This window comes from Otolemur garnettii, unplaced genomic scaffold (assembly GCF_000181295.1).
Source record: "Otolemur garnettii isolate 467f Iridium unplaced genomic scaffold, OtoGar3 scaffold00031, whole genome shotgun sequence".
NCBI lineage: Eukaryota > Metazoa > Chordata > Mammalia > Primates > Galagidae > Otolemur > Otolemur garnettii.
The window spans coordinates 10,295,784-10,313,270 of NW_003852426.1; the positions used below are offsets into that span (position 1 = coordinate 10,295,784).

Below are 17,487 nucleotides of genomic sequence, written 5' to 3' on the forward strand. Positions count from 1 at the left end.
GGCCAGGGCTAAGAGCCACCGACTTCATCTTTAATACCCCTTCAGCATAGACTTATGGGGATGGGGTTTCTGGTTTTCTCATCTTTACTTTCCACCCAGTTCCAATCCATGCCCCAACGGGAAAGTTATTCATCTTGCGAGGTGTAGCTGAAGACAATGATGAGTCACATCTACCAATAGGCAAGGTCACTGTGAATTAAAAATTAAAAAAAAGAAAGAGAGAAATCTGCTCTTACCTGGGAAGTTTCTTTTCCACCTCCCTGTCTATGTAGCTGGTGGGTCAAGGACGCCATACAACATTAACCACCACAACAATGCTCAACTGGGGACTGTGGCTCTACCTGAACATCCATAGGACTTGTATCATTGATGAATAAAAAAATGTGATGGCAAAGACACATCGTGATTATATCTCTCACCATTACTTCACTGAAATAGGGAATGCAGAAAACAACTAAGTATGGAATTCTAAGTCATGCTCATCTATTAGACAATCTATATGAGCCACTGATTTGGGGTTATATGTATACAAAATTATAAGCATAAGGTAGAAAGCATCTGTTAAATGTCATCAGTGGTATACGGCTATGCTACTTTTTTCTTCTAAATCAGCACCTTTGATCTCCAATGTGGCTACTTCGGAACTACTATCGTTTTGTATTTACTTCAGGGTCTTGTGCAGCTTTGCCACTGTGATCAAACTACAGTTAGTGCATGCCTTCGGGTTTGTCTTTCCTAACCTATACCTACGCTTTTCTCTACCTGCCTTCCGGCATCATGTCTTCCCACTATTTTCTCATGTCTTGGCCATGGAGATTTTCAAAACAAATAAAAAGGCAGGTTGGTGTTCAAATGAGTTTGGCTTCTGTAATGTCTCTCTTCCTACTCAGGGCTCATTGTGGGCACCCTATAAAAGGATCCACTGGCATCCTCCTGGGATCTTTGAGGTGTAATCTTCTCTCACCAAATGTGGTCTCTCTTGCCAGTTCTTCTGAGATTCTTTCCTGGTTTCTGTCTCATCCCTTAGGCATGAGGTTTTGGACTTCCCCATATTTTTCTACCTCTCCCAGTGTAAAAAAAGTCCTCTTGGCACTAAGTTTCCCCGCTGTGTGTCAGCCCTTCCGCCTCCACTCTCATGCCTTTGTGCATACCTGAGCCTCACCTTGGGCACTACCTCCTGCCTTCAGGAGATCTAGTTGAGGAGTGAGAATGTTTTAAATTCTACTGCCAATGAAATGGTTTTTCAAAGCTGAGGGAAATAAGGACCATTAGCAAAAGTTTCTCATCAAGTTGCTTCCTTCTCTGGAGCTCACTTGCACTCTCTTTCTCTCTCACACCCACCTACCCCAATAGCTATTTCCTGAATCCTTGGTCCACCACTTGGTTCTGACTATAATTTTCATGGATTTGAAAGAGGGCTTTATTAGAGTTTCTTAAATAAACATTCTAATTCCAAGATGGAAACCCCCCAAACTATTTATTTGATTCTTTTTGAACAGGCCTGTGAATAGTTTTCCCTACAAAATGTTTCTAAAATGTTTAGATTTCAAGCAAAAAGTCACTGATAGCCTTAACTTGGATTCCTAAGTGGAAAAGTTCTGCTAAGTATACTGGGCCTGCCTAATGATGGGGAAGAAGCAAGCTTTGTGTTTTCTCTGTAAACAGAGAATCTTTTCCATTTGGCTAAGTAGCTGGAATTTGTAGGTTCTTTTTAACTGACTGGAAGCCATCTCAAGAGCAATAGCCAAGCTCTTCTTCTCAGTAATAGAAGCCATCAATGAAAGAACCCTTTCCACTCCACACCCAACCTCCACAACATTCCAACACCACCAACTTGATGAGCAGAATCTTTCTAGAAGGTATTACAATGAATATGGGCTTGTAATTTTCATGTTGTAGATAAGTGTTTCCATGGTGATTTCAACTTTTGTATACTTGCATATGATTGTGTAGACTGTGTACCACATAATGGCACCTTGCCCAAGGGGGTACCATTCACATCATGCATATGGGTATTTATTATGACAAATGTCTGTCAGAAGGCAGCAAAATGTCTCCCATAAAATCATCGTATTGTTACAATTTTCCAAAATATTGTGGGGCTGCCTTTTAATAAGTCACATAAAGGTTATTGGAAGTCATACAGACTAGATACTTTGACCTAGAGCAGTATCAATAGTAGGTGGGGCTCATGAAGCTGGGAGTCGGTATGCCAGGCTATTTTACATAACTGGGTATGTTTCACATCTTGAAATACAGTTCTAACATCATTCTTTCCAATGAAGACAATATTCTCTAGTTTATCAGTTCTCAATCACCTTTTGTTTCCACACCAATATATTTTCTCAGACACTCCCCAGAGTGAAGATTTGGGGAGAAGAAACGATGTGAATTTTTACAAGTATTTAAGGGAACTTCTCCTTCCTGCATTAATTGCTCCTCTAAAAGGCTTCCTCTATTGAGGAACAGTTGAAAATAACAAAACACAAACAGTTTTTTGAGAAAGTTTTACATACCTGCAATATAGTTTTGTGTTGGTGTTGACCTAGAAAAAAATGGGCTAAAAGCAATGAAAATCTTTGCTGCTTAACCCCTATTGAGACATTTTGAAAGATCTTTCTAGAAAGTTGAAAAATATATCTTTTCTTTCTAGTTTTAGCTAACGTATCTTTTTACTGACAATGACTTGGTTAACCAATGATTTGGTTAAGCTGTTGTAAGTTGAGCTACTATTACATGCTGTTGGTTAATTTACTAACAAAAATGTCCAATATTATTGACAGAAAATGCATCCTCCCCATACATTAAGTTATTACATGGTATAGGATCTGATTCTGGTTTAATCTGTTCACTTTTCTTTTTCTGTTTGATTTTGAAGTGGTATAACACCATTTCATTGTTCATTTTTACCATTAGGTAAAATGTAGTGAATATATACTATCACTAATTTTCTCTTCTCTACTGTTTCAAGTATTTCTGTGTTCTTCTTGGTTGTTTATCCTTTTAGATAAACTCTAGAATCATATCTATGTCTTTAAAGGCTTTAAGATTTTGGCTGGAATTGCACTGCACCTGTACATTAATATGGAAATACTCCTTTAAGACATTCGCACTGCCCACCCAGAACCAGATTAACTGCTTTGCATTTATTGTCAAGTCTTCTTTTATTTCTCACAGAAAAATTTACTATTTTCTTCACTAAGTTCCTGAACCTTTTTTGAGCATTTTACATTCTTTTTCTATTATAAAAGAGATCTATTTAGCCATTATTTGTCCTAACTGGGTTAGTCCTAGGGCTTGTTTCTTAGATTAAGTGAGATAAGCACTGAAATATAATAGGTGGCCAGACAGTCTGAATAGCATCAGTATACCTAACTTTCATTTTGTAAAACATCTTCAACTATCCTAGAATTCAATTTGAAAACACAAGACCAATTACAATTAACTGCTGAAGCATACGTAGACTAACTGCTACGGGAGTCTCAGAGTGTGACTTCCATCATTTCATCCAGATAACCCCAATGGGATTAAGTTCGCCTCCCTCAACTTCATTCTATTTTCTTTTCTTTTCTTTTTTTCAGGGTAACAAAGAGATTGTATTTAAGAAGAATAAAGAGAAAGTTTAGAGAATTTCCAGAGTCAGAAGTGGGTCCCTCCCATGCAGGAGAAAAGGTGAGAGAGACCCAACTTCATTCTAAAAGTTCTTCCCCACAAGTACTCTTACCAGCTGGCTCAGATTGCTCCCACCTGGGAGGCACTGTCAGCTCTTGGCTCAGTCAGAACTTTAGTCTTGCCATGTGTCAATAAAATTAAGAAATCATTGATGGTTGTGGGAGCAGAGACAGTGATATGAAAAGGGATTGGACTGGGCAGGGACAGAAAATTATTGGTTGATGCAGGCTCCTTTCATGAGACGATTGCAGATCTAAATCATGTTATGCTTTTTTTTTTTTTTTTTTTTTTGTAGGTACATACATTAACCAGACAGCTGAGAGCAGTTGTGTTTTATAGACATCCCTTTAGGTGTTTCACAGGTATGTTCCATTTTCCAACTAAATGGTAAGTTAACTGAAGATAAGAACACAATGTAAATTGTTTATAGCACCCAAAAGATCTGATTGAAATTCTTGCAATATGGTAAATGGTTGGGATACATAATGTTAACGCTTTCAAAACATAAAAGGTTTCTTTTTCTCTATTGGTTGAGCAGTAATAGATATGCTTGCGAGCTCTATAATATTCAAAAGGACAGAATAAAATGACCAAGCAAGTTTAGAATTATTCAAAACTGTTCTCAGCTATCCTATGTTTTTGCTTTATATACTCAAAATTGGGAACAGATTCTGAGAAAATGATGTACTATTAGAATAAATCAATTTATAAAATGAATTATAAAAATGAACTGGACAATAAATCAAAGCAAAATAAATCCAGACCAATATATAATTTAGAATGCGTATTTCACTTATTAATGGCAGAAGTATATGGATTTGTTTATGCACAAAACATGAAAAAGATAAAATAGATGAAGTGACAGTGTTTTCCTATTATTAATTAATCTCAAGAGACCCAAAACCCTAAATATCTCAAGGATATTTTTATGTTCCAAGTATGTGAGTTAAAATAGGATAGTTGTTTTTTCCCATCTTTCCACACATTACTTATTAGGCAACAGTTGGTGAAAACTCTCTTAGGAACTAAATATTCCTGTGTTGAAGTCATAACTCCCAATGTCATAGTCTTTGAAGGTGGGGCCTTTGGGAGGTGATTAGGATCAGATGGAGTCATGAGGGTGGGCCTTCTATCTCATAATGGGATTGGTGGCCTTGTAAGAAGAGGAAGAGAGACCAGACCTGATGAGGACACCCTCCTATGAGTATTAAGAAGAATCTTTCAATTGGCTATTCAAAGTAGGGGAAGTTACTCTACTAGGACAGGCTTTGGGTGGAAGTGTGTCATTTTCAGGCCAGAGGGGCTCTCTATTCCCTCTGTCAAGATCATTGGCAATGTTTCAGTTTTCAAGAAACACAGTCCTCAGCCAATCTTGATGGACATATGACATGACTTACCACCAACAGTCATGGTTACTCATATCATCCTGCGGGACAGTGCCCTCACCTTCTTAAGAGGCTGCCTTGTAGCTGTGTCAGCAATTGACTCAGGTGAAGAAAAGACTAGAGTTAGTTTTAAGTTTCAGATCTATGCTTATAGGCCTAGGAGTCCTCTCAAATGCCTTATAGGAGCCAGGAAAAAAAAAAAAAACCCACAAATGAAAATAATGCAAAAGGTATGAATAAGAATGGAAGGATGCATGCCTCATTTAAAAGCACTCCATTCAAAAATTTTAAACACAGATATGTAGGCCAAACAAAAAGGGGCTTGGAGCTTATGCAAGGAGGGGCCAAGGAATAAGTAGGAGAACTGGCTTTGAAAAGGACAGAGTTCCTGGGACCAGAGAAGTAGATGAGTAGGAGGGAGGCAGAAAATTGAAGAAATTCATGAAAGTTTCTATATTCTCATGGAGGTAGGGATACAAAGGGCTTCAAAGAGCTGAAGCAGCTCAAAAAGCACAGCTTACTCATACTTCAGGTGGAATGCCAAAGAGAATTGAGGCAGGGAGTGCTTAACTAAAGAGACGAACATTTAGTACAGTTATTGTGAAGACTGGGCAAATAAGCACTGGGAACATGAACATATTTACTTAGCAGGCTGAGGGCCCAACTGAGGTTGGAGACCATAATGTAACAGAGGTTTTCTCCAGCCTTCTCTGAAACCCCCGGGTTGAAATCAGTGTCTTCCCTTCTGCTCCAGAGAACCATGGTCATCTTATTACTTGCTATATAATATTGAAAGGATCAGTTTATAAGTCTATTCTGTTGACTAGAGCCCTTTGACATCAGGAACAAGTATCTCAGAGCCTTGCAGGGTATTTGACACACAGCAGATGGAGCTGGACTGGACTAAAAGCTTTAGCTCACTCAGACTGACATCAGTGGCTCCAGAGGCCCAAAGCAGCTCAGAAACCACAGTTTGTGGTTTACTCATAGTTCAGGTGCAATGCCAGAATATGGATATGGATCTCCTGGGAAATTCAATAACCCTACCTTTGATGTTTGATGGGCCAGGTTGATATCCTGGCTCAAGCTCTTAGCAGACATGAAATTTTGGGAAAATATCACACAATCTATTGGAACCTCAGTTTAGTCATCCATAAAGCATGAATGGATGGATCTCCTATAAATGAGATAAAGTATGTATAGTCCCTAGCATAAGGACGGTCATACAATAGGTGCTTGGTAAGTAATGGTTTGTTACTCTCTTTGGAGAGATTTTCCTGTGTCTCTAAAAAACAAAACAACAACAACAACAACACCAAAATGCTTTCCCTAAGGGGATAAGGGAAGGGATTAAGACAGACCTTCTCCATTAAAATTACCTGGGATGCTAATTCAAACATTTGAATTTTCTTGGGTTGGAGGCCAGAAATTTGCATTTAAAAACATTATTCCAGGTGATTTTTCTAAATAGTTAAATTTCAAGCCATTGGATTATGAGGTATTAATTGTCCCCCTGTTTTTTACTCCTTCTGACATGTAAATAACTCTAATAACTTCCAACAATGCTCTTCTCTTGTCCGCCTGATCCTAGTCCTACACATTACTGATTTTTCTTCCTAAAAGGCAGTTCCAATCATGCTATGCCCTGGAATAAGAATCCCCAGAGGATACACCTTGCTTGCCAAATCCTTGGAATTCTTGCTTTTCCATTCTTAATGCTCTTGTCTACTCCCTTACTGGGTTCTAGTCAAACAGATTTATTAACTGTCACAGGACAAGTCCTATGCTTTTCAACTTTCCTATCTTTGTTTTCACATGAATTCCACACTCCTCTGCCCCAAGATCACTCTTTCCCTAAGGACTATTTCATCTGCCATTTTCTCTATGAATCTTCACCTGGTCCCTTACACTGATGTGATTTCTTTCTTGTTTGAGCTTTTGCTCTTTTTCATACTTCTCATATGATATTTTTCATATTCTATCTTATGGTTTTTTTTTTTTTTTTTGCACTAGTTTTATCCACTCTCCTATGATTTCCAGGGAAGCAGGGACTGAGTTAGTAAACTCAGCGCCTAGCACAATATCTGAAACAGAGTAGGGTCTCAATAAATTTCTGCTGAATATGTGGGTGAATCCATATAACTAGACCGTAAGTCATGAGGACAGAGACTGTGCATTAATCTTCTTTGTAACTTTGGCAGCATGTAGCGGCATTTTTTAATCCAGTAGGTATTAGAAAGGTGGTGACTTACCATTTACCTTTTGGCAACTTTTTCCCTTTTGATGACAAATTATTCAAAAAGCACAACAGCCAAGATTATAATACTGAATGCTAGAGTTTATGGACTCTTTTTTATAGTAATAACCATGACAATTGTTACAGTCTTAAATAGAATATGCTTTTCTATTTAGGAATACTAAAATTATACTAAAGTAAGATGACTATTTTCTCTACAGCTAAGACCAACAGTTTGTCATGAGACAAACTTAGATTCTAACTATATTCCTTTTAAAGCATGTGACATAAGAAGCTTTAAAAAATAGAAGTTCTATTTTCATTTTAAATTACTAAATACAGAATAGCTTTAATACACATATGTGTGTATATGCAAATGTATGTCTGCATGAAAATATATAGTCAATTACATTTACAAACTAAACCTTTTTTTAAAAGTAATTGTAGATTCAGGTACAGCACTAAGAAATAATGTAGAGATAGCTCATTAAGATATCCCATTGCCCAGTTTTTCCCAATGGTAACATTCTGCAAAACTATAGTATTAAAATACCACAGCCAGGAAATTGCATTGATACAATCCACTGATCTTATTTAGATTTCCCCAGTTTTTCTTGTGCTCACTTATATGTGTGTGTGTGCTCCCATTTAGTTCTATGCAATTTTATCACATGGATAGTTTCGTGTATCCACAGCCCCAGTCAAGACACAGGATAATCCAACGCCTTGTGCCGACCTTGTATAACCATTCCTTCTCTCCTTCCTAACTCCTGTCACCCACTAATCTGTTACTCATTTCTGTAATTTTGTCACTTAAACAACATTACATAAATGCAATAATGCAGCATATAAACCTTTTGGGATGGACTTTTTTTCACCCAGCATAATTCCCTGGAGATTCATCCAAGTTGTTAACTGTCTCAATAGTTCATTCCTTTTTGTGTTTGTTGTTTTAATTACTAAAGCCTATACTTTACATTAGGGTTCATTCTTTGTCTTGAAAACTCCACGGGTTTTGACAAATGTGTAACGTCATGTATTAACCATAACAGTATCACATAGAATAGTTTCACCACCCAAAGAATCCCCCATGCTTCACCTGTTTATTCCCCAGCTCTCCTCCTTAACCTCTGACAACTGCTGATCAATCATTTTATGGTCTCTAAGGTTTTGCCTTTTCTAGAATGTCATCACTTTTATGCTTAACAATATGTGTTTAAGATTCTTCTTTGTCTTTCTGTGGCTTACTAGCTCATTTTATTCTATAAATTTACAAGGTACTAGAGGCAATTTTATTACATGGATATATCAATAGTATGTAGTTGTGAGATTTGGGATCATAGTGTAATCATAACCTGAATAGTGCATATTGTACCCATTAAGTAATTTTTTATCCAGTGCTTTTGACAAAGCCTCTGAATCTATGCTATATGCTATGTTGTTAGAGCAGCCAAACTACGAGAGTGTTTTACATAAATTAATATAACGTATCCTTCCTTTCCTCCTACCCTCCCTCTCTCTTTCTCTCTTTCTTTCTTTGAGACAGGGGTCTCACTGAATTACTCAGGTTGGTCTAGAACCACTGGCCTCAAGGGATCCTCCTGCCTCACCCTCCGGAGTAGCTGGGAGTACGAGTGTGAGCCACTGCATCCAGCTTCATTTCTTTTCATAGCCAAATGATATTCCTCCCTGTCTGTTCCACCCTATGAATGTACTACAACCTGTTTATCCATTCACCTATTGAGGAACCTCTTGTTTGCTTCTGGGACAACTGTGAGTAAGGGTGCTATATATATCTGTGAGCAGATTGTTGTGTAGACATGTTTTCAATTATTTTGGGTAAAACCCTAGGAGAATGGTTGCTGAATTGTGTAATAAGAGTATGTTTAGTTTTGTAAGAAACTGTCAACTTCTCCTCCCAAATGGTGGTACCATTTTGCATTCCTACCAGCAAGTGAATGAGAGTTCCTGTTACTCCAAATTCTTGCCAGCATTTGGGTTGTCTGTATTTTGTATGTTAGCCAATTTATTAATCATAGATGTGTAGGAATATCTCATTGTTTTAATTTGCAATCCCCTAATGAGAGGTGATTTTGAACTCCTTTTCATAGGCTATTTGCCATGTATATATCTTCTTTGGTGAGGTGTCAAGATCTTTTGCCCATTTTTTTAATCGGGCCATTTATTTTCTTTTGCTTAATTTTAAAAGTTCTTTGTATATTTTAGATATAAGTCCTTTGTAAGATATGTGTTTGGTAATTACTTTCTTCCAGCCTGGACTTGTCTTTTAATTCTTTTAACAGTGTCTTTCACAGAACAGAAGTTTCTGACTCTAATAAAGTTCAACTTCCCAATCTTTTTCATGGACCATGCTTTCAGTGTTGTTTCTGAACTGCCAAACCCAGGGTCATCTAGATTTTCTCCCATGTTATCTTCTAGAAGGCTTACAGTTTTGCATTGCACATATCATTCTATGCCTCATTTTGAGTTAATTTTTTGAAAGGTGTAAGGTCTGTCTCTAGATTTGTTTTTTACATGTGTGTGTCTAGTTGCTCTAGCATTATCCTTTCTCCATTGAATTGCCTTTGTTTCCTTGTCAAAGACTTGTTGACTGTATTTGGGTGAGATCCCAGAGATCTGTTTCTGGGATCTCTATTCTGCCCCATTGATGTATTTGTCAATTCTTTCACCATTACCTCATTGCCTTCAATACTGTGGCATTAGAGTATGTCTTAAAGTTAGGTAATGGTTTTCTTCTATGCTAGGTCTTTTGTCTTTCCATATAAACTTTATAATCAGTTTGTTTATATCCACAAAGTAACTTACTAAGAATTTAATTTGAGAGTATATTGACCTGTAGAAATAAAATTAGGAGGAATTAACTTTTTTAACAATATTGTATCCTCCTATCCATGAACAGGAAAATTTTTTTTATTTAGATCTTTGATTTATTTCATCAGAATTTTGTAGTTTTCCTCATAGAGAACTTGTCAATGTTTTGTAAGTTTACCAAGTATTTTATTTTTGATGCTGATATAAATGATATTGTTTTTAATTTCAAATTTCAATTGTTTATTGTTAGTAAATAGGAGAGCAATTGACTTTTGTAAATTAACCTTGTATTCTGCAACCTTGCTACAATAACTTAGTTCCAGGAGTTTATTCACCTATTTTTTAGAATATTCTACAAAGAATATCACATCATTTGTGAGCAAAGACTGTTGCATATCTTCCTTTCCAATATACTTTATTTCCCTGTCTTGTTGCATTGGGTAGGAGTGGTGAGAAGGACATCCTTGCCTTGTTCTTGATCTTATGGAGAAAGCATCTGGGAAATCTGCACCCTTCTGATTCCAAAATTCTTCTTTTTTAAGCACCAAAGGAGGCAAGAAAAGCTTCATCTTTCTCTGCTGCACAACTTTTAATAAAAATATTTGTTCTGCAGAATTTGGATTTGGTCCAAAGGCTGCACTTAAGGATCTACAAGGCCACATTTCACAAAATGGCCACAAGTTTCTCACCTCTGACACCATTAAATATAATGTTAAGAATCAGTGTTTCATAGATATTCTTTATCCAGTTGAGGAGCTTTCCCTCTATTCCAAGTTTGCTGAGAGTATTTATCGTGAATGGGTGCTGGATTTGTCAAATATTTTCTCCGCATTTGTTGATAGGACCATATGATTTTTCTTCTTTAGGCCATTGATGTGATGGATTATATCACAGCTGATATGTCCATATCAGCTGATTTTTGAATGTTGAACCATTCTTTCATACCTATAATAAAGCCCACTTGGTTGTAGTTTATGGTTCTTTTTACACATTATTGAATTTGATTTGTTAATATTTTGTTGAGGATTTTTGTATCTATGTTCATAGAGATATTTGTCTGTAGTTTTCTTTTCTTGTAATGCATTTATCTGCTTTTGGTATGTATATAATCCTAGCCACAGTGAATAAGTTAACAAGTATTCCCTCTGCTTCTTTTTTCCAGAAGAGATTGTAAATTCTTGGGGATACTCTTAAGTAGAAATTCATGTCATCTGCACAACAGGGACAGTTTTATTTCTTCCATTCTGATATATATGTCTTTTATTTCTTATTCTTGCTTCACTGTAGTGTCTAGTATTTCCATAGTATATTGAATAATAGTTATGAAAGTGGAATTTTTTTCATTGTTCCTGATTTTAGGGAGAATGCATTAGATGTGAAGTTACTATACATTTTGTTTGTAGACGCTCTTTAACAAGTTGATGTGATTCTTCTCCATTCCTAACTTTCTGAGATTTTTATCATGAATGGATATTAAATGCTTTTTCTGAGCTACATATAATTTTTCATTTCTGGCCTTTGGATTTAGTGGGTTACATTGATTTTCAAATGTTGAACTAGCTCTGCAATCTAAAATAATACTCACTTGATCATGGTATATAATTCATTTTATACATTGTTAGATTCAATTGCCAACATTTTGTTGATGATTTGTGAGCCTACATTCATAAGCAATATTACTTTGTAGGCTTTTTTTCCTGTCCTATCTTTGCCTGGCTTGGGTCTCTCTCTCTCCCTCTCTCTCTCTCTCTTCCTTCTCTCCTTTCTTCTGTAATATCTTTGCTTACAAACTTCTTATGGATTTTGTATATATAATGTCAGGGCAGTATAGCCTCATAGAACAAATTGGGAAATGTTGTTTTCTATTTCCTAAAATAGACCATGTTAAATTTGTGTTAATTCATCCTCAAATGTTTGGTAGCATTCACTAGTGAAACCACCTGGTCCTGGACATTTCTTTTTATAGAGCTTTTAAATTATGAATTCAATTTCTAAAATAGTCATCAAATATTCAATAATGCATTTCATCTTGGTTGAGTTTCATTTAATTACTTTTGATTGCCAATTTAGATGTCAGTATATCTCATATTTACTAAACAAATGACTATAGCAGCATTTTTATAAAAGCAATGGACTTTAGTCTAGTGCCTTGACATCATATGTACAAAGTCCATAGGGAGTTTATAATCAAATGCTTCTGCAACAATAAGAGGTAAAACTCATTAGAATGTTAAAAAAAAAAAATCAGGAAAGTCAGAGTGTGTGTGAGGTGAGCACCTAGCAGGCAATGTTCAGGAAAGTTGTGTTACTCACTTGATGGTAAGAAAGCTATACAGATGGCTTTATTGGGCACCATCAAAAAGACCTTTAGTTTGATTTTACATAGTTAAGCCTTGTATAAGAATGCAGAAATGATCAAATGGGCATTTGCCATTATCCTTCAAATGAATAACTACAAGAAGGAACCAACATCAAAGACATTTTGCCCAATAATTTTCAAGGCATTCATAGTGTTTGGGACATATTAGCACACAGCACCCAGACAGACAGAATTTCAGAATTAGAGTTTGTCCCAGTTCAAGAGTGAGTAAAGATTAACAGTGAATACTTTTAATCCATTCAGGTACAATAAGAGTTATATTCCATTATAAAGAATTACATTGTAATCTCAGTAAAAGACAAACCCTTCTAACCCCCCCCCCTGAAAATTAGCAGACTGAATACCAGTTAAATTTCATTATTTCCACATCAAAGACTATCCAATTCTTAAATTGTTCTTGAATTGTACAGTACTAAATATATTTGAAGTAGTAGGCTATAGACATGGATATGGGAATCTTCTTTCTTAATGACATTTTAATTTTAATAGGATTTGTCACATAATTAGTCCAAAATGTAAGAATAAAAAGAACATCTTTCAGACCACTTTTGTGTATGTGTGAGGTAGTTTGTTGAAAACATCTGTTTTGTAAATGAGATCGCTTCTTACTTGAGTTGCTGAACTCATTCTTCAACAAGAGGACAAAGATACTACAGAAGGAATAGTAGAAAAGAAGATAGAAAGCTAGCAACATCTACAAAGGGAAAACTGGTCAACAGTGAGACTGACTTCTAACGTCACCATACTGAGAAACATAAGAGGACAAGGAGTGAACCAAAGCATTCTCCTTGCTCTCAAGAGGCTTCCTTTTTTCTAGGAGGACATTAAAAATTATCAAAAGCACTTTTTATTCTTCTGAGAAGGAGAGAAGAGTAATTGAATAAGTCCTATCCTATTAAATAAGGTCAACAGTCTTTTAACTCTATATATTGGAGGTTGAAAGGTTGTTAAATATTACTTAATCCACGTTTTATAGAAAGAGAAAAACCCAGAAAAATGACTTCCTCTAATCAAATATGTCTTACTCTATATTATACTACCTTTCCTAGAGTTCCATGGACCTTTTCCATTCATAGTTCTTTCCATAGTAAGGCAGCACCTGATCATGTCAATTAGATTCAGATGAAAGAGCTCATGTTTGTTTGTCCCCTCTATACCAGTGATTTTCAACCAGTGTGCCTTGGCCGTAGGTGTGCCACAGAAATTTTTAAAGAACATTAAATTATTTTCAAAAGAAATTCAAAGCATATTAAGTATGCTCTTTTTTCAATCAACACAATTTAAGTGTGCTATGGAATTTTAACCATAGGTTCAGGCATGCCATGAGATAAAAATGGTGGAAAACACCACTCTATATTCTTGTCTTCAAAAAGTCTATTTCAATTAAACAGACAATTTTAAACAATTTTAAGAAGTATTAAGGACTTACTATGGCTTAGGCAGTAGAGTGACTAGCAGTAAGATATACTTTCTACTTCTGAGGAATTTATTATAAATATAAATATCCAGTACAGTGTTGTAAGACCCCAAAGTTATATAAGCAAAATTTATCATCATTACCCAGTCAAGTTTTCTAATGGAAACCTCCTTTTTGGGTCAAAGACTTCTTAATTCTCTAGGACGCAGTATAAAAATCTTGAAGCTCTTTTTGCTACTGTGGCATGAAGGTGATACTCTGGTATGTGGTTTTTAATCCTTGCTGTACCATTAACCAATTAGTTTTGAAATTCTGGGCAAGTTATACTTCTCTAGGCTTAATCTCCTCAATCAGTAAAATGAGGAGGGCATTCTATTATAGAGTCACACTTCTTTTCAAATACAATCAAATCCAAGGTGGTAAGTAAAATCAAATTTACTTTATTTCATTTTTTGGCATATTTGTTGAATTCATCTCTCCTCCTCCATGCTCATCATAGCCAAGCCCTTCATCCTGGATTATTATTAACAGACTTTGAACTCTTAGATGTAGATGTGGCTTGTGGGAATCAATTTCAGGCAAGATTTAGCCTGGAGGCAAATAGGTTAGACTGCAGGGTAGAAAACTAATTAAGAAATATATTAAAATAAAGACAAATCTCCCATTAAAAGCCTATGATGCAAGTCCCTCCAAAAACTGGCTTTAGTTGACCTTTCTGCTTTTATATCCAATGACTCATTGTCTTAGACCACTCCACTACAACAAAATGGCAAAGGCTAGATGCCTTATAACAACAGAAATCTAATTCTCACAATTCTAGAAACTGGAAAGTCCAAGATCAGGTTGCTAGCATGGTTGGGTTCTGGTGAGGGCCCTCTTCTAGGCTGCAGACTGCCAACTTCTATCTGTATCCTCAATATGATAAAAGAAATGTGAACAAAGCCTTTGGGCCTATTTTATAGGAGAACTAATTCTATTCATAAGGGCTCCACCCTCATGACCTAATTACCTCTCCAAAGGCCCCACTTCCTAGTACCATCACACTGGTGATGAAGATTTAGCATATGTGTTTTGGAAGCTCAAAAACATTCAAACCATCACACTCAATATATTCCCTTTCTGACCACACCTTCATACCTTTAACATAGTTGTTCCTATCTATAACAAGTCTTACCTTTTTTTGTAAACTTAATTTTAATAGTTTTTTAAAGGTCCCTTTCTTCTGTGGAGTCAGTAATTTTTCCTTTATCTTAATTCTTATACAAATATTTAGATTATAAGCTATAGTCCCCTTTACTAGGTCCCTCTCAGAAATATTATAAGCATAAAAGAGATGATATGCAAAAACTCTCAACTAAAACTAATGAAAGAATACATACAAGGGTGGTGTAAAGAGTATACCTTTTTTATTATTTCTTCTTAATTTCTTTGAAAATTACAATAATCAACTGGTTGTTGATCTTCGTTGTAGATAATTAATATATATTTCTAAATTATATTAGAGAATTGCTAAAAAAATATTAAAAATACATTTTCTTGGCTGTAGGCTACTTCTGATATATGAAGATGTCTACACAAAACTATGTGAACTATCACCAATTAATATATGTCTAATTTAGGTAGATAGTCAAACAAGCATTGAGCAATGTTACATAAATGCTGGCAGGATAACTTACTCTATTAAAGATAAGCTCTAGAGACTCTATTTAAATTTCAGTCATGAAACAATCAGTGCCAATCTGATCAAATGATAGTAGAGAAATATTTGGGGGAAACTTCAAATTTTATTTTACTTCTTTCAGATTTTCTCATTGCTGCTTGAACTCTAATTTAAATAACTTGTTAGAAAAAAGCACAATTAAAGGAGCAAAAGGATTTCATGTGGCAGGAGTAAAGTAGGACTGTCATCTCCCACTCACCCTCTACGCACCCACCCTCTCTTAGAGAATAATCACTGCACTCTCTTATGCCAACTCCAAAAGAGATTTTCTTAAGAAATGAGTTATAGGCAATTTTTGTTCCCATCACTACTGTCCATTTGTCATAACTGAAAAGAATATCCATTATATCACCAAAAGATTCTGTTAGCCAGAATTTGCTAATTATGATTGAGACCAGAAACATACAAAGTTTCAAAGAAAACAATTGAAGGGAACATCTGAAAGTAATTTCCCTCCATTCTTTGTTGTTCTGCTACTCACGGCAAATCTTCCAAACTGGAGGCTTCATGTCTTGGATCCAACAGATCATAACCACATTCATTGTAGATTTCCAAATAGGAAATGTGTGTTGTATATATTTTGCTGCTGTCCTGATTGGAAAAGAGAAAGATACCATTTAATGGCTATAAAGGATTCAGTTTAGAGGAAAGAGAACACATTTATCACTGGAGTTTCCTGTAAGTTTCTCTCCTTTTCTCTCTCACTTTATATGGTTTACATTTTCAGTTCGTGATACTTTCAAGTTGCCAGTTACCATATGCATGAAGCTTTTTTTTTTTCTAATGGCCAACACCCATGATTACAAGCAACTTCAGTCTGTTATTTTTTATTGGTTCCACATTATACATAAAAAGTCAATATATACTTACAATGAGCCAAATTGGTTACAGAACTGTATAACACACCATTTTTTTTTTTTACTTTCCAGACCTCCTCCCCGAAAAAAAAAGGTTACTAAAAAAATAAACTTACATTCTGTGAATAGTCTATTCATAAAAGAACACAGATCATTACTTTAGTTTAAAATTTTCAGTAGCAAAATAGTTTCCATCTTTAATCCTATTTTTTTTTTTACTTTTCTAAAATTCAAAATTTTCTGAATACATAAATAGATAAAAATGAAAGTGAGTTCCAGAGGACAGAACATAGTTTAGATCAGTCAAGTAAGAATGGACATTAATAGTCCACTGCCTACTTCTTACTTGTGGGGCTAATTTTCCTGGTCTGAGTGAGCAAATCAAGGATATTTGGCTATGGGTTGGAGAGAGATGTTTTCTGTGGGTCAATGCTGAAATTTAATGACATAGGCATCAATGTAATGAGGCTACACATCACAGTGACTAATCCTAGTCTCAGTTCTGCCAATATAAAAAAAGGAACCGTTCCTTCCGAGGTAGAATAAAGTAGAGATTTTAAGCTCTTGAGAAAGTTCAGCGTTCCATACAAAATATCCAATAATAGCACCCTCTTCTTGTTCCTACCAAAATACAAATGCTTCAATTTCTGCAAATATTATCCTGTTTCTTATAAGCAGAGAATATTTGTGTCTTGTTGCAAGAAGGCTGTTAGGGTGGCAGAGTGGATGCTAATAGAGATAATTTGCTTAGGGTGACCTTCCTGACTGGCTTTCACCCATGTCCAAGACAATTTAACAGGTGCTGTTATTTAACAGCTGTTAAACAGCTGTTATTTAACAGCTATTTAACAGGTGCTGTTTAAAAGGACAGAGGACCAAGTCATCATGGAAGGGAAGAGAACAGCAGCCTGCAAATGAGAAACTGGACTCCAACCAGTTTTCAAATTCATTAAAGTGAGGAAATTGAACAACAAATCCATACTTTTTT

The 17,487-nt window shown here is 35.7% G+C and overlaps 1 protein-coding gene across 1 annotated transcript in view; it reads right to left on the reverse strand.

Annotated features, from left to right (window-relative positions):
* KIF6 (kinesin family member 6) overlaps window positions 1–17,487 on the reverse strand; it is a 334,925-nt gene that overhangs the window by 239,367 nt on the left and 78,071 nt on the right. The window contains exon 5 of the mRNA XM_003789167.3: window positions 16,124–16,233. Coding sequence (XP_003789215.1) covers window positions 16,124–16,233 — 110 coding nt within the window. The remainder of the gene's footprint in view (window positions 1–16,123; window positions 16,234–17,487) is intronic.